The sequence below is a fragment of the Syngnathus typhle genome, linkage group LG7 (assembly GCF_033458585.1).
Source record: "Syngnathus typhle isolate RoL2023-S1 ecotype Sweden linkage group LG7, RoL_Styp_1.0, whole genome shotgun sequence".
NCBI classification, from domain to species: Eukaryota; Metazoa; Chordata; class Actinopteri; order Syngnathiformes; family Syngnathidae; genus Syngnathus; species Syngnathus typhle.
In genome coordinates, this window is record NC_083744.1 from 14,257,850 (window position 1) to 14,284,003 (window position 26,154).

Genomic DNA, 26,154 nt, shown 5'->3' on the forward strand with positions numbered 1-26,154 from the left:
GCATTAGCATCTGTAGTATTAACATCTCTGGTGCATAGCTAAAACTAATCTGAGGTGCTTTTGGGGCATCACATTTTAGGGTGAAACAAACATTATGTAAAGGTTTAAAGATGACCTTAAGGTATTCCCTTGGAAGCAGAAAAGAACAAAGAATGAACAGATAACCAAATAATGCAAGTCGAAATAGACTCCAGACTTTATATTTGTACTCAGCCTTTTTAAACTGCTCGACGAAATTGGCATTTTACTTTTTAAAATATTTAGCTTGCCACGTTCTGCAAATATTAGACATGGCTCTCAGCAAGGTCTTGAAATTGTTGATATGAAGTTAGCACGATTCAACTTGGCAGCAAAGGCAGTTTGCAGTTTGTGTCGTGACGAATGTAATCCGGTCTTAAAAAGTGCTAACATGCTGCATTAATTCCTCTTCGGGTTTCTTAACACGCCAGACACGAACACACTGATTTATGATCCCCCCCCCCCAACATAAGAAAACATGATTTTTATGACTTATGACGTTCCACCCACACTATCAGGGTTGCGGGTGAGCTGATCTCAATCTAGACAAATAAAAAAAAAAAGCTGTCACTATGTAATGATTCACTTCAATTGCATTGCACACCTGTTAAATGTTGAAAAACAAAGTGTTATAACAAATCAAAATTACACGACAAGTTAAACACGAAAGAAACAAATCACAGGACGGCCACACCTCAACGTCGTCACAGGCTGTACATTGCTACCACCTACTGGACACAAGTCGGTACTGCACTTGGACAAAATGGCTCGATGTAAAAAATAAAAAAAAATGTTCTAGGCCAACTCCGAGGACCTGCCATTCCACTACTGGGGCCTGTTCGACGGTCACGCCGGCTGCGGGGCGGCCGTGGTGGCATCACGCCTGCTCCATCACCACATCGCGCTGCACCTTCAAGAGGTGATGGACATCCTGTGCACGCCTGACCTCCAGCCGCCCACCTGCCTGAGCGAGGAGCCCCTCCGCTGGCACCACCAGCACCTCAATCCCACCTCGAACTCTCGCGCCCTGACCCGGGCCGTGTCCCTACGTGGGGCCGCCGGTGCCCCCGGTTCACCTGGTGCCCCGCCCACGCGCTTCTTCGCAGAAAAGAAAGTGACGCACGAGAGCCTGGTCGTCGGCGCCATCGAGAACGCATTCAAAGACATGGTAATTCTTTCTTCAAGCTTGTTTACATTTTCGCTGCTTTGCTTCTCAAAGTGTTTTACAAAAATTGGCTCTTCACGTGCTGCCATCACGACATCTTAGCACCGGTTGTAGTGAGAAATGTGGGCATGTTGTAGTCTCTCCTTTTGACCGCTAGATGGCAGTGTGCAACTATTATTCCCCATATTACAGAACGTATATAGCTGTTGATATTTTTCATGAATCTTTTTTTTCGTTGATAATGGCCTAACATCTACAGCGGATAAAAGCTCTTCTTATTTGAACAAAAACATGATGTGAAAATAAAATGCATTAATGTCCATTATAGACACTTTTCATTACAAGTAACTTAATAAACTCAAAATAAATATTATGTTGTATTGCTCCACTCAACAACATTGTCCCACTCATCACATCACCACACTATTAGATTTAACACAATTTCCGATGGCAAGATTTACTCTGTGTGAAGTGTCATTTCTACAACTAGCATCTTCCTGGTACAGATTGAGAGTAGGAAGAAGGTGTGGATGTTTATGCAGATGTTTCTATTATTAAAGACTTTGCCTGCAGGATGCCAAAAATAAATATGTATGGCAAGCTAGGAGATTCATAATTCATTCAGGGCGAAGGACACATTTACACATCCTCCCCCTGGCATGGTGAGCACACACAAGGCAGACCTGCATCCGTGGTCTTGACTCTTGGGAAAAAAAAAGAACACGTTTCTATCGTTGTAGAGGCAGAATTTGGAGACAAAATGCCGCAGTGGGTGGATGCCTGTTGAGTGTGGCGCATCCTAAATTTGATTCTTTATTCTTATTGTTTTTAGGATGTCCAAATAGAAAAGCAACGGGCCGTCTACAACACGTCCGGCGGCTGCACTGCTCTGGTGGTGCTCTACTTGCTCGGGAAGCTCTACGTGGGCAACGCAGGTGACAGCAGGTGAGACGAGACAAATACAATTTATTTATGTATTTAGTTTCGTATTTAAGTCGCTTCGATACAAGCACTAGCTCGGCCGGCGACTCGACTTCAAGCTCGAAGGTCACCTTACGACATAGTCTTGTGTTTCTGATAACAGACAAAACACTAGAATACGCCTTCCTGTCCCGCTCTTCCCCTCAGAGCTGTCATGGTCCAGGGAGGCGAGGTCATCCCCATGTCAAGAGAGTTCACGCCAGAGTCGGAGAGGCAGCGGCTGCAGTTCCTGGTAGGAAGCTAGCCCGTCTAGCACAGCTGCCACGTATTGGCACCGCTGACCTAACCTCTTCACCTCACTGTCTCCTGTTGACGTGCCGCTTATTATTAGACTGACGTTTTTTTTTTTTTTTTAATCTCACCAAAGGCCTACATGCAGCCCCACTTATTAGGAAATGAGTTTACACATTTGGAGTTCCCCAGGAGAGTTCAGAAGAAGGAAGTTGGCAAGAGGATGCTCTACCGTGACTTCACCATGTCTGGATGGTGGGTTTTCTTTCTTGGCCAAATCTATTTGATTATTGTGAAAATGATCCGTTCATACATCAAAACATGCAGCTGATATTTGAAGGTTAAAAATCTTGTTCTTCTACTCCTTTGTCTTCTAACCTTGCTGCTGCTCTGAATGAAAATCAAGCTGAGTGCGAGTGTCGGTTGCTAGGCAGAGAAGGTGAACAAAACAGTGCGGTTAGAAGCGGATTCAATTAGTTGAGATGATTCTTTTAATCGTCCCACACGGGGAAATTCCAGATCTGCAATCTCCTACATGCCTCGCGCTGCGGCTGCTTTGAAGACGCTAAATTATTCATCACTTGAGCGCACCGTGGAATTGTTGTGCATCTTTATCATTCCGACCGCACACCTCGGCCGCGTGGTTAAATCCCTCCTGACTCTAAAATGATTGACATTTAAAATGTGTCAATTCAACCGGTATCCTGTCTGTGATTTACAGGGCTTATAAAACCATCGAGGACGACGACCTGAAGTTTCCTCTCATCTACGGCGAAGGGAAGAAGGTAAGCGTGTCCGATGAGAAATGCTAACGGTCACATCACGCACGCAGATCCAATATCAGTGGCGTCGTGGGTTATCCTTCCTCATGTCACACTTGAGCAAATTCAATTAGCCTGCTGCCCCGCTCTGGTGCCAACAGGCACTTTTCAAACTGAACCGATTCAGCAGTTTAAAAATGAGTTTGGGAACGTGTGTAGCCAGCGCGGGGGTGGCAGTGGTTGATTAGTGGCGAGCTTGCGTGGTTATTTGGCTAACGTCTGCTCATCCATCCACATGAAGACCTAACAACAGTGAAAAAGGGGTTTTAAAATAATTAAGGTTTCAAATTAGGATTTTGAAACAAAGGTTTCAAATGAAGATTTTGAAACAAAGGTTTGATAGGTTTCAATTTTCCTTTCTAGGCTCGGGTGCTAGCGACCATCGGCGTCACCAGAGGTCTGGGCGACCACAATCTCAAAGTGCACGATTCCAACATCTACATTAAGCCTTTCCTTTCCTGCTGTCCAGAGGTACACAGATAAAAAAAAAAAAAAAACTTTACTCAAGGATTTCACTCAGATTTATAATTCTTTACCTAAAATTCCTGAATTGTTCCATTTATGGTGGTGACCTTTGAACTGGAGCTAAAATGTATGCTAACCGCTACAGTTAAGTCTTCCTTTTAGGGGTGAATCGTCTAACAATCTTGGTCATCAGGTCAAAGTTTACCCGTTGGCCCAGTACGAACACGACACAGACGACGTCCTGGTCGTGGGAACCGACGGCCTGTGGGACGTCCTCTCCAACCAGGAAGTGGCGGAGTCAGTCACCTGCTTCCTGGCCAATTGCGACCCTGATGACCAGAGCAGGCCGGTGGAACTTTCTATCACATCCGGACTGCCTTATCTAAAGTTCCACCAAGTTTTTGATTTTGTTTTTGTGTGACATCAGGTACACTTTGGCCGCCCAAGACTTGGTCATGCGTGCGCGCGGCGTGCTCAAGGACGGAGGCTGGAGGCTATCTGGGAACCGGCTGGGCTCTGGGGACGACATTTCCGTCTTTGTCATCCCTCTTGCACATTGTAACGAACTCTACTAGTCAACACGAAGGACAATTGTTGCTAATAACAATTAATGCTAATTGTTTACAAGGAACATGTACAATGGAATCAAGCCAAGATTTTTTTCTTTGTAAATACATCCTGAAGTTATTTGTAAGGGGGAAACTCTCCATTTTGCAAGAACGACTAAATAATGTTGCCCTTTGAAATGTTTTATTCCTAATTGAGATGTTGAAAAGTTTCAATAGTCCATTTGGACATAAACCAGCTGCTTGAATATGCTTGCCGACCGCATGTATCAGTTTTCTGTTTCGCCTATAGACAAGTAGTATACATTTCTTAACCTCACATGTCTGCTTTTGGAATGTTGGAGGAATCCCCAAAAGCAAATTTCAAAGGCCGAGCCTCCGAACTACCAAGCGGAGGTGCTCGTCTACTCTAAATTCAACTGGCACTAATATAGTTGTATCCAAAATCGTGCCTTTGCTAAGATTTTGTTGATATTTTGTTATGGTTGTTGTCAAATCTCTTTTTTTTGTAAATTCATGACAAAACGTGTGAAACGGTATGGCCCAAAAATAAAATTAAAAGGATGAATGGTTCTCGTTCTTCACTATATTGATCTATGAATGACATGACATACAGCGGGAGAGTGTTGTGTAGGTGTACCTAATAAAGTGGACAAGATGAGATGTTTCTCTGTGGGAGCTGGAGGGCCATCTGGTCACCACACGTTGCCACCGCCGCGTCCACCTCCGGTCACGTCAGTACTGATCGGACTCGACACGCCTCCTCTGCGTGTGTGTGGTCCAGATTGGATAACGATGACACGGCCTCATCCCCCTCCCGTGGGCGGCCGTTTGCTTCCAAGGTCACGGCAAGTGGTTGGTTGAAGTGAGTGCGACATCCACTTACATGTTTTTCAGGTTACGTGATTTGAACACTTAAAAAAATATATACTTTTGAGGACCAATTAAAAATTGGAGTCATTTAGGATCAAAGTTTATGGTACAAAATAAAAATGGGGCATGATATTTAAATGTTGCGTTTTAGCTATCCCCCTGACATCTTTCAAACGTGAACCCCCTTGGGGTGCCAACTGAACGAGCAATCCGATTGGATACTGACTAAAATGCTTTCAGGCCTCACCATTTGAAGTGCTGCGCTGTTTAAAGTTAATCAGTTCCAAGGGAAACTGGGGCAATTTTGACTTCAGCATGAGCAACTTGGCCGAAGTGCTAAAGTATTCATGTATTTAAGGTATAATTCGCAATCTGAGACATTTGGCGCCTCGAAAAAGTCCACCATTACGCTAACAAATGCGAGTAGTCTTATCGGCTCAAATTTGCGCTATCAGCAGGCGTTGGCGGCCCTCACGCCACACTCGGGAGTGTGAAACATTCCGCACAAATCGTGTGGGAAGGTCAAACGCGCCATCCAGACTGGAGTGAGCGGCGTGCTGTCATCTGAGGGGGTGGAAAGATCTCATCCTCCATTCAGCGGAGGCCCCTAGCGGCCATATTAATGCGCTTTCCGCGGAAGTGCCAGATGCTGGCGACGCGGCAGAGGAACGCGTCCAAACACGTGACCTCGGTCAGCAATCTGACTTCTAGTGAGGACGCGGCGCCTCGCGGGAGAGCCCGGCGTCATGTGCTTTGCTGGGACAAGCGCTAACGCAGAGCCTGTCCAGATTTAGCATAATAATCTGATTATTACGCCAACAGCTGCATGCATGCTCCATCTTGCACTCTGCCCTTGCTTGACTGCAAGGAGAGGTTGTGTGAGGAATCTCAAACTCGTTGCCTTCTCACTACATAGGGATTTTTGTGTGTGATGCAACATCACTGCTGTGGCGGTTAGGGCTGAATGCTTTTGAAAAATAATCAAGTTGCCCCACCTATCTCAAGCTTGCAATTGCAATTTGATAACCGGTTTTTGAAGGTCCCCATTCCTATGTATTGTTTTTTTTTTTTTTACAGTCAATTATGTTGCAATATCTGACATCAGATTTATCACGTAATTGTTTTGGTTTTATAGGTTAGGTTTACACTAAAATAAAAGGCAAATATCCATGAATCCCGAGAAAGACAATTTGTCCACTTCAAATACAGTTGATAACTTACTAAACATTTTGGCTTTCATTTATTTGTTTGGAAGCATACCAAATCAAAAGCAAAACATTTTATGGGTACAAAATGACACAGTAGCTAAAATACATTACTGCACAAAAATTGTCAAGCAAAAGGACAGTTGTCATGTACACTACAAATTCACTTCCAAGATACCAGGCCAGTTAGAGACCAGTAACTCATGTACTCGTGAGACATTCATTTTTGACGAACACATGGGCCTACTACATTACTGTACACTGTTGGTTGTACATGGAGATCAAAGCTTTTTTGATTTGGTGGGGAAAAAAAACGTGACCTAAAGGCACTGCCACGTTCAAAGCTCTACAAAGTGATAAGGCGAGGCAGGTCTGTGAACGCAGCACATGTATCGTGGGACACCTTTGTGGGCAGCGGGAGCCACGTCACGCGTCTCCACATAGCAACAGCGCCGTTGACCTACATGCCTTTGCCACGCTCAACACACTTTGGCGTGCCGTGCAGCATAACTTAACACACACTCGACCACCACTCGCTGCACATTTTTTTACAACACCGTGACGAGCCCACCGTTTCATAGTGTGATATTTCTTTGAAAAGCAAAAAATCGGAAGTCGTCATTTTCCCTACGACCATGAACTATATTTCGTCATACAATACAGCAATTTCACGCGAAAATAAATATTATATAACATTCAAGTGAGATAGTACAAAACTAGCGACAAGTCTCCATTTGCAAGTTGTATTTACCTGGAAATTGAGTCAAAAGGCGGGAGGGGAAACGGCGGCTTCTTTCCCGGCGAGGAGCGTGAGGCTAGCACTAGCAAGGCAGTAGCTTGCGCAGTCATCTCCATAGCGGGAACAGTCACAACCCAAACAACAGCACAAACTACTACCTCAGCCAGTACGCAGCCAACAACAGGTTTAAAAAAAACAAATAAGAAAAAAAATGGATGCGTGGAGTATAGGACTATAGGAATGTCGTCAAAGTGGACAAAAGGATGACTCCATCTTGTCCTTCCGCGGCTGCAGTGATGTTGCTTGTACGATGTAGTGAGCCTGTGGAGCTTTCGCGCTCGTGCGTGGACTTGAAATAAAAGAGCGAGGCCCCGCCCACGGAAAGCTACTCACCCCGCCCCCCTGTATCCACCTCGTATGACCCCCCACCAGGGTGCGCGCGCAATCACCGTTAAGTGGGTTGGTAGTTGGACAGATAAATAGACAGATGGAGCAATGCAAGCATGAAAAGATGGCTGAATAAGATCAATAATCTATTTATAAAATCATATATTTTGTTTTTCTAAAGCGCTTTAAGTCGTTGTAAAAGCCATCTTTAAAAAAGAACGTCCTTTTCCTATATATCCTTAAATTCTATGATCTGGTGGATGTTTACATAATATGCTCCCTCCCTTATTGTGTTCAGAGTGAAACTGATAACAGAAACCTGATCTGAGATCCATCTCAAGGAGTCAACCTGTGGAATAATTTGGATTGTCAATTGAAACGGTTAATTCAGAGGGACAGATTAGACAGACAGTTGGATGATAACAGACGGACAGATGAACGCATAAAATTGCAGGCAGATAATTCGGTAGATGGACGGATCAGACATTGAAAAGATGGAGAAAGATGGCTTTTTTTTTTCTGGTCACATGCAACTTGTTGCCAGGCAGATTTCATCTGGCTCAGGCATAAATGACAACTGCCACATTGGCTAGTATTTAATAGTTTTAGGGGCTAATGTCTAGAGTCTTTGTGTAAAAATAAAAGGCAGAGAGAGCGTGAGGCCCACTGATTTTAGAACGGTCTCATTTATTTTCAGTACGTACATCCCTTCACAGATGGCTGGCTCAAGATGACATGGAATGTTGCAGCTCGGATTTGTTTCCTTGCATAAAATCGTCACTGTTGCAAGACACTAAATGTGTTCATTTTCAGACCAGCAAGGCCCAACTTTCTCCCCTCGATTCCTCAGCAACCTCACGCTGTACATTGAGTGTGGGTCAGTCTGTTTATGAAAATGGAGGGAGGAGGTTACCGGGGACAGCCAATGACCGATCGTCTGCTTTGGCCTCTCAGGTCACTTTGGGTCGCCTTATGTCACTGTGGATGTGGCTCGAGTGGAGTTCATGTGTGTGTGTGCACTTATAAAGCACCTGGATCGAGAAGACACATTCAAGATTTCATCGTTTAAAAAAAGAAAAAAAAAAGTCAGGAGTCTCCGTTGTGGACTCTGGAGATGGGGGCTTGCATGAAGTCCTTGAAGGGCCCCAGGGCTTCTTTCAGGGCTGAGCTCACCTCCGATGAGGAGCACGTGATGCACTCCACCAGGGTGGGGTACAAGGCGATCACTTGAGCCCACGTCTTGTCATCCACTAAGGAAGGGGGGATTACGACACACAATAAAGCAATCTAAGAAATCATCCCCGCAGGCACAATGCAAATGAGTTCAGCTCAAAATGAAGGCATGCAAACATCGTGAAGGGCATCTCAAGAAAACCATTTAGAAAAGTGTCTCCAATTATTCTGCCGAGAAATTAAAAAAAGAATTTTCAACTAGTGACCTTGTTGGGAACAAACTAAACGGCTTGGAATTGAAAGTCATTTGACGAGTTGGTCCCAATTGTACGTGACACATTTTCTTCCGAGGAATAAAAAGAGGAACTTTTCATATTTAACGTGGGGTACACACCGTTTTCAGGTTGGGTCTTCTTCAGTGAATCCATCAAAGTACTGATGGCCTTCAGGACAAAGATGATCTCCGTCACTTGTTGCCTGACAAGTATAGATGGAATAATGATTTCGATAAAAGTCCAGAATGGGCGGGGCAGGGTGCGGGTGGTTACCTGGGCAGGGGGCAACGTCCACTCAAGCGCTCGTCCTCCACGTAGCGCTGCAGGACGTCCTGGGACCTTTTGAGGAGCACGGAGAGCGCCATGCGCGAGATGAAGCCCTCTTGCGGCGTGGACGCTTTGTTGCTGAAGGAAAACTGCAACAGCGTCTCAAAACACACTTTGGAAAACTCCTCACGCATGCGCACGTCGATCTCCGCTTCTGTTTGGAGACAAGAGAGGGACACGGTGAAGACGTGCGCCTTTTCTGAGATAATAAAAACACGTTGGTCCCATCTCACCTGTGAAGGAAGGCGACTGTGAGTGGATGGAGCCTTTGTTGAGCATAGCCATGATCTGACCCACAAAGTCTTTGGGGATGAAATTGGCAAAAGGTAAAATCTCCGAGCTGATCAGCTGGACCACCTAATTGATAGTAGAAGAGAACAAAAGACGGCGTCACAAAACAAAGTCAACAAGTCGAATATCGTGCATTGCGATTTGTATTGATGGACCGACCTCTACATCAATGGCTTCGTTCTTCTGGAATTCCTGAATGGACAAATTATCAGGAGGCGAGCTGTAAAGCATATCAACAATGAGTGTGATTGGCCATGGATGAGGTGGAATATTGATAGACTAAGGCAAAAGCATAATTTCATCGCCATCTAGTGGTGCCAGGCTGTCAAGAAACTATGCTGAAGTCAGTTGAGGAGATTCATTTAGTGTCAGTGTAGTAGTGTCTTGTCGTAATCTTCTCGGTTCATTAATTAGTCAATTCCTGCTGAATGTAGCAGTTGATGGCGACGGAGCTTTAAAGGTGCTTTCACATGCTGGATTGCACGGCAATGAACCACTTTACTACTTTGTTACAGTTGGCACGTGTATTTATTTGGCTTGGAGCCTGGGTTGTCTTTACGAGCGTCGTTTCGTGTTTCACTGCTGAGAGCGTTGCTGTAAAAAAAACAAAAAACCCTCTTGGAATACAGATGCACTTTGCTGCTGCCCGACTTGATGGTCTTCCTCTTTTATGCCGGTTGTACACGATTGTTTTTGCAGACGTGGAAATTTGAAACCAAGCCACACGGCATGTCACAAAACAGTAGATGGTTAAATGATGGAAAATAAGAAATGGCATTAATGGTGTGGTGGCTTTTGTGGATTGGGGAAAGGAAGCAACTTGGGATGCCAGGTAGTAAAAAACTAAAAAAATTAAGACAAGTAAGCCCCAAAACCAGTAAAAGGTGTGAAATTTTGCTAATCGAAAAAAGTAGTACCATCTCATGGACAAAAAGGAAAACAAAAAAAAAAGAAATGTCTGAATTGAAAAACCTTTACATAAATAAGGGGGATAAATAAGGTATGATATAGTTTCTATGTGTCAAGTTTTTGCTGCAAGCCACTAAAATATTGATTTTGAGCGGCTTTGCAGTTTTGTTTTGTTTTTTTATCAAAATGACAATTTGACCTACATACTAAAAGAGTGAAAGGCACAAAGTGTCCCTCCCTCAGATGCCTTCAGGGTAAAAATAAGTGGATGAATCCCATAGCGGATTTCCAGTAAATCTCTTGTTCTCAAACTTTTGATACCAAAGTTAAATACAAGTGAACAGTACTTAGGCCGCGATTTTTTTTTTGGGTTACCACTACAGGGAGCTCACATATTACATTTGAGAACCCATCACTCTCCAAAAATAATAAATAAAAAACAATATATATATAAAATAATTAAATAAAATAATTCTTCATATCCAGCATAAGAGCACGTCAAAATAAAATTGCATTTTGCCCGTACCTTTTGGTGAAAAGAAAGTCTTCAAAGGCATTGGCCAGTTCGGGCCACATGGTGTCAAACTTCCCAGAGGCGGAGTGCTGACGGGCCACCGGCAACCCGATGAACAAAACCTTGAGCAGGGATGAGACGGCCAACTTCCAAGTGCTCTCGGACGGGCACGCGTACTTCAAACCCAGAGGCATCCTCAGCGTCTAAAGAGAAAAGACAAGTTATGAGGCCGAGAAACTGCGTTTAAGGGGATTCGGCCATTTTGAAAATGCTGACAGAAAGCATTTTGGCGAGCAATTTCATTCATTACAAGAAAAATTAGTATTTCTTGGCGGTCCTCTTTTCAGGCAACAGCTGGCCGTGTTGTTATGGAGATAAATAGGAGCGAGCTTGACATTTACGTCCATCTGCAGAGATGCTTTTCTGCAAATTAACTCTCATGGGTTTGACGTTGCCTAGAAACAGCACTTGAAAATACCTTAAAGAAAAACGCAAGCCTGGGAAAGTTCAAAAGAAAATATATCGAACAGCTTCGATTTGCCGCTGAAAATGGAAAGCTATAAAACATCTGCGCATGAAATGACTCTGATTTCTTTATAACATCTTTAGGAGGAAACCCGACGCGGCAAGGCCAAAGTAGATTTTGCTGATGTCGGCAGATGGAAAACACCTGCTTTGACGGCGATCATTTAACCAGACCGCGAGCGCACTCGCCAAAGGGTTGCCGACTCAGCGCTATTCTAACAAAACTACACTGGAATGAAAGTTTACTTTCCATCATGAAGTAAAATTGAAAGATGCCAGAAATATAAGTCAAAACTTGTTCAAGTACACTTGAGATATATTGGTAACCCCGCCACTTAAGAGACGATCCAGACCCCAGTGAACAAGTTCTGCTCCTCAGCGGTATGTTTGTAATGGCCCACCTTAATGATGCCTTGCAGGACCTTCTCGTTGATGACCGCCTTATGGCATGCCGTTTTGTGGTACAGCTCCACCAGCACTTCCAGGGAGCGCTCGGCAAAGGGCACGTAGTTTAAGGCAACCCACTCTGCCTGCATTTCACACACACACCAAAAAATTTTTTTTTTAATTAAATGACAGTTATTATTCAATACGTATTATGTTATATTAATAAAAGCGTGAGTAGGTAATAAGGGACATTTGGAAGTTTCACACACATTTGTAAAAGCAATTATCACCACGCTCATGTAGAATTTAATATGAGGAGATAACGACACCGTCGGGGAGGTAGTTTAACACGTTTAATTATTGTGGCGCAGACAAACAAGAAGCACACATGTGGAACGAGTACCTCCACGACGGTGTCACTCAAAACCGAGCTGTTTATTTTAGGTTGTGCGGGTGGACCGCGACCGCACGGTGTTTAATAAAGTGCAGTGGGTGGAGTCATGCAGCCATCGTCACCAGCTAGGCTACTGCTCCCACAGAGAAAGCAAATATGAGCAAGATACAGCAAAAAAAAAAAAGTGAATCAAATCAAATTCAAAAGGAGAAATTTTTTTCCCTACCAGTGCAATCAAGAATTTACTCATTTAAAGCTCCAAATGGGTATAAATTAAAATGATTTTTAAATAATTAATTTTCAAAAGGAGAATTATCTTCCTACCAATGCGATCACGAAAAAAAAAATTTAAAGCTCCAAATGGATATAAAATAATTATTAAATAATTAGAATTAAAAAAAAAATCAAAAGGAGAATTTTTTTCCTACCAGTGCAATCAAGAAAAAACTAATTTAAAGCTCCAAACGGGTATAAAATCAAATTATTAAATAATTAAATTGAAAAGGAGAATTTTTTTCCCCCTACCAGTGCAATCAAGGAAAAACAAATGTAAAGTTCCAAATGGGTGTAAATGACCTCAATCTCAGTGGCGATTCTAACAAGGGGGGGGGGGTGCCTTTAAGAACCACACAAACACAGAGCAAACCACAAGCATTGGGAGGAGATGACACTGCATAGGAGGTTAGAATGTGGAGTGAGCGAGAAGCTCTCATGCTGTGCCATCGCTCATCCCGCCCACCCAGGAAAAGCTGGAATGAAAACACGAGCAGTCGTGCAAGCACGGCAGATTACAAATACAGGGGGGGGGGTTGGGGGGCGGAGGATGGAACTCACCGGCGCAAAGAGCTGGATCTAAAACGGTTATCCGGTCAGTGAGTAGTCCCAGAAACAGAATAAGAAAAGATTGGAATTAAAGTTTCACGTTCAAATTTGTGTCGTCTCAGTGAGGTTACGTCAACCAGACAAGATTTATGGGGGGAACATTCAGTCTGACCGGCGACCGGACAATGTTGGACGAGAGCGATATAGACCACCCGCGACATCGGTTTGGTCAGGACAGGAATGTACTTTGACCCTTTTGATTAAACAATTTCAAGATGGATCAAGATCGCGGGGGGGGGGGAGAGTCTGGGGTTAGTTCCGGGAAAAACTGAATGGCGTCATTCTCTCAGCCTGCCCAGCGTTATGAGGACGACGAGGAAGCGCATGCTGGATTTGAAAACTGAAGTGGAACTTCCAAAATTGAACACACAATGCTGATGGGGCGGGGGAGGGGCGCACACGATTGTCAGCCAGTTTCCGATTGTCGAATGAATATTACCTGGTTGTATTTGGCATTGGCCACGTGTTTGGTTTCCATCCGGCCGTACTGCGGAGGCTTGCAGGAGAATTCCACGAAGAGTAGCAGCTGTTCAAAGATGGCCGGGTACATGACCTGCAGGTTCTCTGGGCCCACACAGATGGCCTGCGGCGGGGAAGGAAGGCACAAACAAACACTGCTGACATCCACCGAGGAGACGATGACATCACATCATTTACCGGGCCCGCCACGCGCTGTTTTAAAGTGGCGCGGATTTGGAAGAGAATATATATATATATTACTAAGATATTGGCTGTTTAAAAAAAATATATATATATTTTACCTTCTGCAAAACATCCAGAGCAGTGAGCACGGCTTCCTGCAGGCTGGTGAGGACGGCTTCGGTGTAGGAGGGCAGAATGAACGGGGAGGCGTCGCTGCTGATGGGTACAGACACGGCGCCGTGGAAGATGACCCCCAGCTTCTTCAGGTCCTCCATGCTGAAGTTGGCCTTGATGTGCTGGTACAGGGCCGGGAAAATTTGGATGAGCGCCGTGAGGAAGGGCTGGCTGGGGATGAAGGAGAGCTTCTCTGTCTGGCCGCTAGGCGGCCTGGTGCTATCCGTTCCCGTGCGGTACCACGTGTTCCACGCCGACCACCACAACGTTAAGTCCTCCAAGGCCGACTCCTCCCCGGGCGGAGGCGCCTGCAGCTCGGCGCCGTTGTAGCAGGTCAGCCGTTCCACCAGCGAATCCGAACGCACTAGCGGTCTGCCGGGACCGGACGCCGAGAGGGGATCGATTAGGACCGGCGGGACGCCAATAGCGGCAAACGCGTCGCCCGCTTTGTCCGAGTCTTTCGCAGGGGTAACGATCTGCAGGATCTCTTGAAAGCTCTTGAGGGCAGCGAGGGACACTTCATTGTTCTTGCTCAGCGCAGCTGACTGGATGTGGGTCAGGAGGACCTCCCATGCCTCAAAGAAGTCACCTGTAGTAACATGGAAACAAAGCTCTGTCACCTCCTCTGGCCATTAAGACCAATGCAGTGACTAAATAATGATACTTGGCCATATTTTTGTTGGGACTCACCTAGTTTTTGGAGGAGGTACCGCCGGGTGTTGAAAATCCGGGCGACCCCGGCCAAAGTCAGCACCCAAGTCTCGGCCCACTGTTTCTCCGCTGTGTCACGCGAGTGGTGAATGAGGATGTTCCCGCCGCCGGACTCGATCTTCTCCTTGTCCGCCGTGGTGGACGACGTCCTGACGCAGTTCAGCAAGTGAAACAACACCTGGCGGCAAAAGGAAAAAAAAAAAAAAAAATCATATTTAGGACATTGGAACAAGAATCTTGTTAAATAATAAACATAATCTGCTTCCTCTGCTGACCTTCCAGACCACAATGTGCCACGTCGGCTGATGCAGCAAGGTGCCATGCGCAGCGATGGTGGAAAACAACGTCTGCCCGGCGCTTTTCCGCACGGCGGGCCTCGGATCCACGCACAGCTCGCCTAACTTGGCATAGAGGCAGAGCCACAGGCAGTCGAAGGGAGGGGCGGGATGGAAGGGCCTGTTGAGGGTCTCGCCTTTCTCCCGGGCCTGCTTCTGCTGGGCCTCTTCTTCCCTGTCCAAATCTTTTGTGATGGCTTCACCCCTTTGGAAGAAGTGATCTGAAATGTTCCACTGATGGCAGGAAAGGAAGCGGCAGTTAAAGGATTAGGAGTAGTAAATTGCGACACAAATTTCTGGACAACTCCGTGTGAAGCCTCACTAGTAGGCCAATTGAGGTGAGACTGATGTTGAGCTCCTGGTTCTGTAGGCCGAAACTTCCGGCTACATCCACAACAATCTGGAGGCACGTGCAAGGCATGGTGGGGAGGAAGTCTGTCACCACCAACTGCAGGCACTGGAAGGCTGTTCGGATCAACGACTCACTGAGGACCCAGCGCATACGTTGGTCAATATCAAAAAAGGTTTGCTCAATTCAAAAGGCTCTCGCTGCATGCGCTTACCCTTGATCGTTGCGAATAGCTCCTATGACACCCAAGACGAGGGGCCAGCCGGGGCCCAGACTGTCCCCCTGGCTCTGGAGGATTTGCAACACGCTTTCCAGCTGCTTTTGTCGAATGTCGGCGTGGAGCACGTTGGACAACTCCTTCAGCGGGTTTAGCAGCAGAAGCTGCAGTCGCTTGGAGGAAACACAGCTTTATTTAGTTTTGCATTATCTCATTTATAATATTTGATAGATATAATAATATACAATATTTTATTTTTTTTTAAAACAAGGGCTCTTGCTATCAGGCAGAGAGCCGAGCATACTCTGCTTTGTGAGTTGGACCTGAGGGTTTGACTACCTGATTCTGTCCGAGCGGCGGCTCGTGCTTGTAGTCCAGGCCGGCTTTAATGAGGGCCGTCAAGGCCTCGGCCCCCCACTCTCTCATCCTGGAGTTGGGGTGCTGGCAGACCTGCGGGACACGTCACATCATACGCACAAATGCAAACATGCCTGTGTGTGTTTGTGGACGCGTGGGTGGATTTGTGTGCGTTTTTTCTTTGCCGCTGCATCAGCTTCGATTGCAAGGGAGGTTGAAAGGAGCGAGCCGTTTCCCAGCAGATTTCAGCGTAGGCGTGTGCGGTGTGTGTGTGAAGCAAAACGGATGATGATAAAATAGAGTTGCTTGCCAAATACAAATGTAATCAAATCACGTTTGTATAGACATGAGAATGGCGCCTTGTCCACACAGACAAAAGGTGTTAAAGATGACTATCGTTGGACTAATAACATAATCGCCCAAAAGACATTCTTACTATCACAAGAGTAACAAAAATTACAAGTAAGTTTTGTGTATTTTTTTCTTTAATAATCCATCTGATGGTAGAATAGGTGCAATCGGAAAAATGGCCGGGGCAATTATGCTATTATGCTAACGATACGGCTTCATCAATATTGTCAAAGAGATAAAATAGATGAGATCTTTCTTAAAATTGTTGTGTTTTCTTAGCACATGAATGTGAAGCCTGCAGACAAAAAAAAAAAAAAAAAAGACAGAGCCAGATGCTGCTTTGGTGGCAAAAAAAATTTGCAAACTGAAGACTAAGCACAGTGGACACATTGTATAGCAGCGAAGTCACTCCCGACATGATCACAGGGAGAAGATAAGGACCGGGGGAGAGAGCAAAAAAAAAAAAAAAAAAAAAAAAGCACAAAGAATGAAAGGCCAAGGAAGTTTGGATGAGTGTGTCGTCACTTACCTTCTGCAAAACAGACAGGAATGCAAAAGAGAGGGGGAGATAAGAAAGAAAATATGAAAAAAAAAACGTCCTCACTAGGGGGAGACTCAACTCCCCTGATATGAAAGGTCAAAGCATTTGTCTTATTTCAATTTAGCATGCAGACACGCACAGAAAAACACCGATGGGGTCAAATATTGCGTTTTATGTTACCTCCAGTAAATGTCCAGTCAGAGGCCTCCAGAGAATCTCGATGCGATCCATGTTCACCAGCCCCGTCTCCAGCAGCTTGGCCACAGCGAACAGCGACGGCTCCTGCGTGCGAGACAAGGTTAAGTTTTTTGCTTTTTTTTTTTAAGTGAAAACAATTTGAAACTTTGGAATTGACATGAATTCGATGCACAATGTGTCTTCGCGGGCCACCTAGAATGTTGTGGCGGCCCGTATCTTTGACACCCCTGTGACTTAAAGGCACGCGTGCTCAATACCTTGTTGGTCCCGTAGGCCATTTCCATCGCTTCCAGCGAAAGAGAACATAAAGCGTTGATCAAATGATGAAGGGAAACATCATCCAAGTACCTAGAGCACACATACGTACAGACATTTCGGTCATGATAGCATTACTTGATACCGTTGGGATTAGTTACTACAATATGTATAGTGCAGCGCAAACGGGTTCTCACTGGGAGCTCTCAAAAAGCCTGGAGAGAATGTTGGAGATGACAGGTAAGTCGGTCATCACAGCCGTGGTCAGCACCTTAATGGGATGGAGATGAAATCTCGCTCAGAAAATGCACCAGCACAGGCGTATAGAGAATGTTGCAGGCCAGCGTACCGTAGTGGGTCCCTCCACGGCTCTGCCGGGTTTGAGGGCACCGCCCACGCTTGGTTTTAGTCCCAGGATCCACACTAAGTGCTAGAATCAAAACGACAATCATTTACTGACTTAAAAATCAAAGTGTTTCTGAAAAAAAGACTCATAAGACTTTGTATTGTGTTTTCAACCTCTGGCCACCAGGGGTCAGTATAAAAAACACACAAAACCGTTTCACAACTGTAAGATGCAGTAATATTTGTATTTTTGTAGAGACAAAATAGATGACTTTTGTTATATTGTCTGCCTACGTGTATTGCTGCACCGTGCATGTTCTCCACTTGGTGGGTGGCTGTACCTGCAGTGTGGCCAGAACCAGTTGCCAGGAGGTGCCCAGCACGGCGCCGTGGCAGTGGGCCAGGTTCAACAGCGTCCGCATGCACTGAATGTTCTTGGCCGTCAGCTTTGACAGAAACGCACAGTGAGAAACGTCGTCCATTACGTCGGAACAAAGACCCATTTGAGAGAGGGGAAAACAAAGTCACTGTCTTAAGTTATTATTATTATTGGCACCGCTGCATCCCTAACATAAAAAATATCCTTGGTTACGTCTGTCGATCAAAAATGATGACACGGTATTTCCCTACCACAACGGTTCCTTGGGGCTGGGCGCTGAGTGGTTGCCCGACGGCTACCACCTGCTGATGAGACTCGCTTGAGGGGCTGATAATTTGCACATTCTGGCCCTGAATTGAGTAGGCTGGAGAAAGAAAAAAAAACACACACCACAAGATGGGTTGTGTTATAACAAACACTGAAAGCCTGCAGGAGAAGCTCTTTTAATCAACTCAACATGTGCAGACCAATTAGCCGGCTTTATCTAGACAAGCTAATATGCAAATAGTAAATGTCTAAGGGGGGCTTTTTGAAAGAAGCTGCGTGTGCACGTTTGAACACTCCCCAGGCGCCATCTTAATTTGAAGTCACGGCAGAACGTTATGGATTACCGCAATAAGAGACGAGCACCGGGGGAGCGCCACACGCCGAGAGTTTACACGAGAAACTCAGCTGAACAGAGCACACTTCAAACCATGAGGATACGCAAAACTCATTAATTTAACATCAATACACATGACTGCAGGCGCAAATTTCATCAAACATCAGGTTGCGGTTGTCATTTTTAAGAATCGGCTTCCGCTACCTTTGCTGGACAAGTTGGCGGCGTTGCTGCTGAGAACGGTCAGCGCGTAGTGCGGCGGGAGAGAAGCCTTGCAGATGGCCGTGATGAAGGCGTCGCGCGGAGTCACCAGGCCCAAGCGACCGCAGAGCGAGGCCATGGTCAGCTCGGCCTTCAGGATGTTCTCCGTGGCCGTCTCGTCGGTGCTGCAAACAAGCAGATGTGCTCTGTGTACTGGACGCCTGACAGAGCCAAGGACTTCATTGAAGGTAGCGCTCGTTCATTTACCTGGCATCGAGCAACAAAGACAAGGCGGCGAGCAGACCGCACCAGCAGGCACTGACCATCTCCTCCCACACCAAATGAGCTCCTGAGACACATTAGGCAGAAGACCATCATGAATGCCCATTATACCAAAATCCAGCCTGACATCGGAAGATGACCCCAAACAACACAACTTAATTTCCAAATCACGTCTCACCAGGTGGTGGCTGCCAGTTGTGGTCGGGCTGAGCCTCCCTGGACTCAGCCGCCGCTTCCTCCTCTGCTGCCAGCTCCTTTTCAATCATGGTTGTGATGCCTCGGACCAGGTCCAGGAGGCCGCTGAAGGCGACTGACATGGCGTAACCCTCGGGGATGGACGGCGGCTCCACTTTGTCCAGCATTTCCAGGCTAGCGGAAATGTGAACGTTAAGGAATGTTTTGTGTGGCACGAACAGAGCAGTGGCGATGGAGTCTCACTAGGTGGCCTTGGCGCTGCCTTGGGCGCTGACTGTCATCAGGGGGATCCAGGTGCCGCGGTATTCAAATGCAGCCTGGGTAGTCAGGGTCCCGCTGACGCCCCCTGGGCCTGGACCGCCCTGAGCTGTGCCCTGGGGACCTGATCCAGAGCCACCTAAAAACATTTTGTAACAGAATTAATATATGGCTTGGAAGCTAATTGATTTTATTGAGCCTTTTCTACAAGTGGGGAAAATAAATCAATTTAAAACTAAATATCCCTGCGGGAACGGCACGAGTCATTTGTAAATGGCAAGGTCTCAAAAGAGCCCAACATCATACCAGCTGGTGCACCGACAGCTGACGCATTGCCCACATTAGGAACGATGAAGAGGGACTGGATAAAGGAGCCCAGGGCATTGACAATGTCTCGGAACACCTTGGTGGAGTGCTGCTTCATGTCATACGATTGGCAGAAGGAACTAGAACAAAAGGAGGGATTCAAAAATGACTTTTGGAAGGACTACCTATCAATGACTCATTCGCACTTTATTACCATATTTATTGGTTTGACTTCAGATTTTAAGACGACACTAAATGTGATTAAAAGTCAAGTCAAAGATTTGCTTGTGACATCTTTTTCAGTCACTATAATTAAAAAAAAAAAAACCATGGTAGGAATTGGTGGGAAAGTTGACAAGTGGATGAGTTGACTAGTCTGTGAACGCCCTAATGTTTTTGTTTTTTTCCTTTTTTTTTTAAACAAAACCCCGCGCTTACCGTAATAAATGTGGCTGCACACACAGCCTATGTACCGACTCCACGGCCACAGCTCTGAGCCACTGCGGCTTTTCCCCATCCAGAAACTTTACAAGCAGAGAGAGGAAGATCTCACACTCTGTTACCTGGAGAAAGAAAATTCAAGTCAGGAAGATGGAACGAAAAAAAAAAAAAAACCACACCATCAAATAACACCAAGCTATAATATTATCATTCTCTTGAAAAGCCCCGTTGAGAAGTAATCGCTTCACCATTTCAACTAAGAACATGAGCTTCCCCTCTTGAGGAAACCTCTGATCCAGAACGGCAGCCATAGTGAGCAGCTCTGGCACGCTCGTACCAGCAGACTGTAGAAGTGCTTGATGAGCACGGAGACCACGCGCAGCAGCCGCATGCAGATGGGGAAGTAGGGCTTCTCCACGGGAGCCGGCGAGGCGGCGCTGCTGCTGCCCTGTCGGAACTTGATGTTGGGGGAGAAGAGCTTGATGACCAGCGGACACACGCGCTCCTTCAGCAAGAAGCTGAACTCTTGGTGCTGAAAGAGAGGGAACTGATCATGAGACATTTTTGTTTTTTTGGCAAACAATATTAATATTTAAACATGTTGTCTACTGCTGTGACAGATGTAGCAACAGATCCCCCCCTCGTGGGATCACTTGAAATTCAACGGAAGCACCTGTAGGAACACGCCAGGGAAATCGTTGAGGACCGACTCCAGCAGCTCCAGGCCAAACGTCCGCGTCATCTCCGTCATCCCCACCAGCCAGTAGGGGGCGTCTGCGTTCACCAGCTGACACAGGTCCTGAAAAGAGTGGGGCGGGGCAAATAATGAGCGGTGTGTTCAGCAAGATTACGAGTGATGCTATTTGCAAGTTGTTCAAGTTATGAGTCTTCTGTTCACATAGCTACACAGATGAAGAGCAGTCGAGAAAGATGTCAATAGTGCATACAGCTGTGAAGGTGACTGCCGCCCCCTTGTGGACATACCTGGAAGAGCATGTATGCGTCTTTGGCACTTGGCCTCAAGGTAGTGACAGACCGCCTGTTGGTATTGCCCTGGACAGGAGGAGGCTGCTCCACGATACCTGAGACAAACACAGAATTGATACAAGAGTTGTGACAATAATGTTTGACTCTGGAATGTAACAAAACAATAAACAAAAAGAACAACAACAGTCACAGCCCCATTCCCCGGCCTACGAGTCGGGACCTTTGAAACGCTCGTCCTCAGCCACCATCCTCTCGAAGACCACGGTGACCACCTGCCGGACGGTGGCGGCCGCCGTGTTGTTGGTGATGTTGTCCTTGGTGAAGTGGAGACGGAAACAAAGCACAATGGCCTGCAAGAGCACACGACAACAGCATGCAAATGTTGATTCAATGTGACACAAGTTCAATGTGTGCATTGTGTGTGTGTGCGGGCGTGACTCGACCTTGGAAAGTACTTCGTCGTGGACCACCGTATTGGTGGTCAGCAGTACCAGCACTGTTTGGAGGAGCTTCAGCTCCTCCAAACCGTTCTCCATCAGCTGCCAGAGCATGTTGATGATGTTGCCCGCCGCCGCCTGCGACAACAAATGCCACCAAACTTTTATCATGCGTGCAAAAGGACCAGATGATGCTGTGCGCTTCATTTGAAATGGTTCTGACATATCTGCGCTTTCATGGGTGCCGCAGCTGTTCATGCAGTCCCTCAAGAGTGGCCAGTTGTTGTTTTTTAATGGCCGCCGGTGTGATTTTTAACCTTGGTGTCTGTGAGATTTTCCTTTTTTTTGCATTAATAAATCAAAGTAATTATATTTAGCATCTATTTGGGTTGTCTGTGTGACATAATAAAACTGATTTGATTGAACTATTCAAGTAATATCAGGAAGGGCACTCAGACTCAGTGTCCACAAAATTAGGAACACCTGATTCAAAACAAGAGCTATGTGTGTGCTTCCTCGGGTGAAGCAGGATGACACAAATAAGTCATGACAGGATGTCCTTGGGCCAGATCATCTTCATGGCCTCAATGACCTCAGGCATCAGCCTTGGTGTGCTGTCTGCATTTGTATTAAGGAGGTCGCCTGTCCAACCCGCCACTGTCCTCACCTCAGAAACCACCTCGTGAGACATGAGTCTCTGGATGGCAGCCAGACACAGCTGGGTGATTTTAGGCTCTTTGGTGCCGCAGCCCATCAAGAAAGGCTGCACCACTTCGGAGCTATTCTCCTTCAGAGCTGTGGAAGAAGAAAAAAAAACATGTCAACATCATTCAGTATTTTGGGAATTCCAAGACACAGAGAGGGACCCACGACTTGTTGTTCGATTCAAAGTTCTCCTTTTAAGTGAGATCAGAATTAGCTGTGTTGTTTAAAGCGCCTCAAATCTTAAGTCTGAGGGAGAGCCTTGTGCTTGAAATGTCACAACAAAGAAGATCCTTCTACGTCTTCTGCTCGGTTTGCTTCCACTCTGCGAGATCCTCTTTGATTTCTTTGCAGTCACCCAAGCAGTCAATACAACAATTGGCCAGATTTGTGCATTCCCTTCTTTTTGAGAGAAGTCAGAAAAGGGCCGATGGTGAATGACCATCCAACTAAGACTGGTGGACTCAGTCAGTATCTGTTTTTAGACGCATGTGTGGATTTATTGTTTTATTATTTGATGAGACACAAAAGCGAACAAATATTAGCATCAGAGTGACGGTTCTTGTCATGAAAATTGTTTTCTCTCAAATTCAGTCAGAAATACGCATTTTTAGCAAAACCAAAGTTCAACAGTTGATAACTAAAAAATAAAAAAACTTCTATAAAAAATGTTTTTCTGGTGAAAGACGATATTCTGTGGATCTTGAAGTAGCAGGGAAATGTTCCAAAATGGCCGACAGTATAGAAAAAAAAAACAGATGCCAGTGAATGTGTCAGAGTTTAGTTAAGCTGCCCTAAAAAAAATTTTTTTTTTAAATGGTGTGTAGTGTGCACCCTGCTTAAGACTCAAAAGTATATCGAAGCCCGCCCGGCAAGCAAGAGTGAGCAGATTCACTCACCAGCTAGTATGTCGTTATTCCTCGCTGCAATTGTCTTAATCTTCACAATGCCAGACTCGGCCGCCTAGGGGGGGAGCAAGAAAGCAATTGGGTTCAAGTGCAAAAAAAAAAAAAAGCACAGCAACATTTCATACCGAGGCGCTGCCATAGTAAAACCTTTTCCGTGGTATATAATTTGGAGATGGACATGAACCTCGAAGGAAAAACCACAAACTACTTTTTTTTTTTTAAATGAGGCAACATCTGTCTTGTTGAGAGTAATTTCCTCACACGGTTTACTTCTCTGCAGAGAGGACGGGGCACTTTTATTCCATTAATGATTTAAAACATATCAAAATAATGATTAGAAATGTCATTGTAAGGTGGTGAGACATTATTATCACAACAAGGGTCAGAAAAGTCACAAAGTGGGTCGTCACGGTAACCCAGGTTGTGTTTTGCCATTTGCATGAGGCAATTGTGAGTAATTTGAACTGATGCTTGGATTTAAGTCAAGCTTGAGGGTGTTCTAATTCTACAGAAGTCATTTTCTTTCCACAGAAGCCCAAAGGAAAACTCGGGGATTCAACTCTCACCACTTGTTCAGAAAGAAAGTGGTGTTTGAAGCTTTCCAGTTGCCTGTGAACAGCTTTTACCAACCCTCACATAAGAGCCTCTGTGAAAGACGGCATTCAAGAGCCGTCAGGTTATTTATAACACTACGAGCGCATTTGGGGAAGAATTTGAAAGCAGAAGTGATTCCCGTCTGCTCATCTATTTGACAAGGAAGCGGCACACAGACACTGATGTAAGTGTCCGAATTCAGCAAATTCCTGGAACGATGACGAGCCTTATTTTTTTTTTGCACGTTAACCAACAACATCAACAAAGTGTTTCAAATTCTTCCACATGCTGCTGAAATTTGAGGCCTTTTTTTTTCATTTGAAGACTTGTGTGATGAAATATATTCTGTTCCATGAATTGACTTATTCACGTTTTGGGGAAAATGAAGGGGAAAAGATGTTTTCATACAGTCGTTGATATAATGAGTAGGAAACAGACTCAACTAAGGCTGGGCGGAGTAGAAATGATTTTCTAAGCAGCCTTGTGGAGTGATACAAGCCAAGCAAATGAACGATACAGAGGATTTGTGTTTGTTGAGGAGCTTTGGTGTGTCATAAAGCCTGCCTTGTCTCCTCTGTGACTCACAACAATAGACACACACACACACACACACACAGTGGAGGAATGGCAGAACAGATAATTGAAGGGGAATAAAATAATTTGGACTAAGTTTACGACTTCGTGGAAATTTTTCTCAAAATAAAATTTAATCTTAAGAGACACTACAACAGTAACCAGCATTCTCTAGGCACAGGGAGGCTTACTGTTCACGCTTGTATTCCTATAAATTGCCTGCAAAGGAGTCGAGACGAGCGAACCGCTGCACCATCACTCTCGATATCGCCGTCATTAAACTCAACATCAATGCGGCGTTTAATTAGGGCTGTCACTATCGAATCGTTTTAGAAATGATTACCCAACCCACACTTTTATTTAATACTCCAATGATGGAGTCATTAGACCCTTTCTCATCAATTTGAGTTGTTTTTGTCAGCCCTGCCTTCTCCAATTCAGACAGTCAGGAAAAAAATAATAATCTGACAATGTGTAAGCACGTTCTCTGCTTTTTGGATAGAAACCAGTCTGGTTTGCCAAAACAACCCACGTCTCTTGCTGATGACTACATTATAAACAGTTCAAACGTTGGCTAGCAGAAAAAAAAATGTATCATCCAGTTGTCAGACAAGCTATTAATTGATTTTGCAAAGATCTGTTGACAATACACACAGGGACATTCTGGGTAACGGATTAAACTATGCATGGAAAATTAATTAAATTAGAAAAAGTACGTGAACTTGACTTAAGGATAGGGACGGGCCCTATCCTTATGTCATGTCTACAGTTTGACGTGGCACGGAGCCTACTCGTTTGAACAAGCAGCTTATTCATGGGCCGAACTTTTTCACGGACCCGTCCAGTAGGAGGCCCGCTGGTGGTGATGGTGGTTAGGTTACACTTGTGGAGGAAAAAAGAAGTAAAAATAGAGCCTATGCTAAGACTGACCTCTTTAACTGGGGGGAATTTCTTCTTGCACTCCATGGAAAGCGAGCGCAGGTCGGTCTGCATGTTCTCCAGCAGTTTCTTCACCGCCTCGGGACTGCTGGTCGACATCTTTGAGCCCAAGGAGTGTTCGACGGACGCAAAAGGGGGTAAAAATAAATTAAATAGCGGTCAGGCAACGCGGGGCACGGCAGCGCGGACGTGATCACCGCCGCCACCCATCCACTCCCTCTCCGTTTAATAATCCGCCGCGACTTTATTTTATTTTATTGGTCTCCCCTGGAAAAGAGCACGGAAACGCCGCGGTGGATCCGTACGGGAGCCCCCGTCTGGTTTGCTTGCAGCGCCGGTGCGCAGGAGAGAGGCGACGACGCCGACATAAGTCCACTTTCACAAAGCAGGGCGGGCGTTAAACTAAGATGACATGTCGCCCTTTTAAATGTATCTTCAGTCATCGACTGTACTTGTCAAATTGCGTTCGGGGGCGACGTAAGTGGCATCGGCCGCCGTTAGCTTGGCTTCTTCTTTACCCACAATGCCTCAGTGCTCTGTGGGTGACACGTCACTCATACTTCCGTAAACACTGAGCCATTCATCAAAATGGCCACAGCGACCCCTGCTGAATAGACCGTATATAGACCCTTCAGCAACACATTAAAAAAAAAAAGCATTTTAATGAAAAAAAAGCATTCTACGTGAACGTAGCGTGTCTTGAAAACATATAGTGATGCATAAATGCATGAATGAATAAAATATGACA

General features: G+C 45.5%; 2 protein-coding genes across 2 annotated transcripts in view; one reads left to right on the plus strand and one right to left on the minus strand.

Moving 5' to 3' along the window:
- ppm1h (protein phosphatase, Mg2+/Mn2+ dependent, 1H) overlaps nucleotides 1-4,815 on the plus strand; it is a 7,700-nt gene extending 2,885 nt beyond the window's left edge. The window contains exons 3-10 of the mRNA XM_061284057.1: nucleotides 818-1,186; nucleotides 2,016-2,128; nucleotides 2,312-2,396; nucleotides 2,532-2,650; nucleotides 3,117-3,180; nucleotides 3,580-3,687; nucleotides 3,875-4,026; nucleotides 4,109-4,815. Of these exons, the coding sequence (XP_061140041.1) occupies nucleotides 818-1,186; nucleotides 2,016-2,128; nucleotides 2,312-2,396; nucleotides 2,532-2,650; nucleotides 3,117-3,180; nucleotides 3,580-3,687; nucleotides 3,875-4,026; nucleotides 4,109-4,256 (1,158 nt within the window). The 3' untranslated portion in view covers nucleotides 4,257-4,815. The remainder of the gene's footprint in view (nucleotides 1-817; nucleotides 1,187-2,015; nucleotides 2,129-2,311; nucleotides 2,397-2,531; nucleotides 2,651-3,116; nucleotides 3,181-3,579; nucleotides 3,688-3,874; nucleotides 4,027-4,108) is intronic.
- Nucleotides 4,816-8,118: 3,303 nt separating this feature from the next.
- mon2 (MON2 homolog, regulator of endosome-to-Golgi trafficking) lies at nucleotides 8,119-25,947 on the minus strand. The gene is given in 36 exon segments (XM_061283297.1): nucleotides 8,119-8,701; nucleotides 9,019-9,101; nucleotides 9,173-9,380; nucleotides 9,460-9,583; nucleotides 9,677-9,737; nucleotides 10,953-11,143; nucleotides 11,867-11,995; nucleotides 13,081-13,098; nucleotides 13,568-13,711; nucleotides 13,890-14,533; nucleotides 14,635-14,833; nucleotides 14,931-15,224; nucleotides 15,313-15,475; nucleotides 15,554-15,729; nucleotides 15,896-16,006; nucleotides 16,986-17,087; nucleotides 17,261-17,351; nucleotides 17,456-17,529; nucleotides 17,608-17,688; nucleotides 17,945-18,049; nucleotides 18,234-18,346; nucleotides 18,788-18,969; nucleotides 19,052-19,130; nucleotides 19,169-19,275; nucleotides 19,277-19,435; nucleotides 19,505-19,658; nucleotides 19,826-19,965; nucleotides 20,264-20,388; nucleotides 20,604-20,798; nucleotides 20,940-21,065; nucleotides 21,251-21,348; nucleotides 21,474-21,603; nucleotides 21,697-21,828; nucleotides 22,358-22,485; nucleotides 23,292-23,355; nucleotides 25,398-25,947. Coding segments are annotated over 36 exon segments (5,202 nt in total). The 5' UTR covers nucleotides 25,506-25,947; the 3' UTR covers nucleotides 8,119-8,537.
- Between the last annotated feature and the right edge of the window lie 207 nt (nucleotides 25,948-26,154).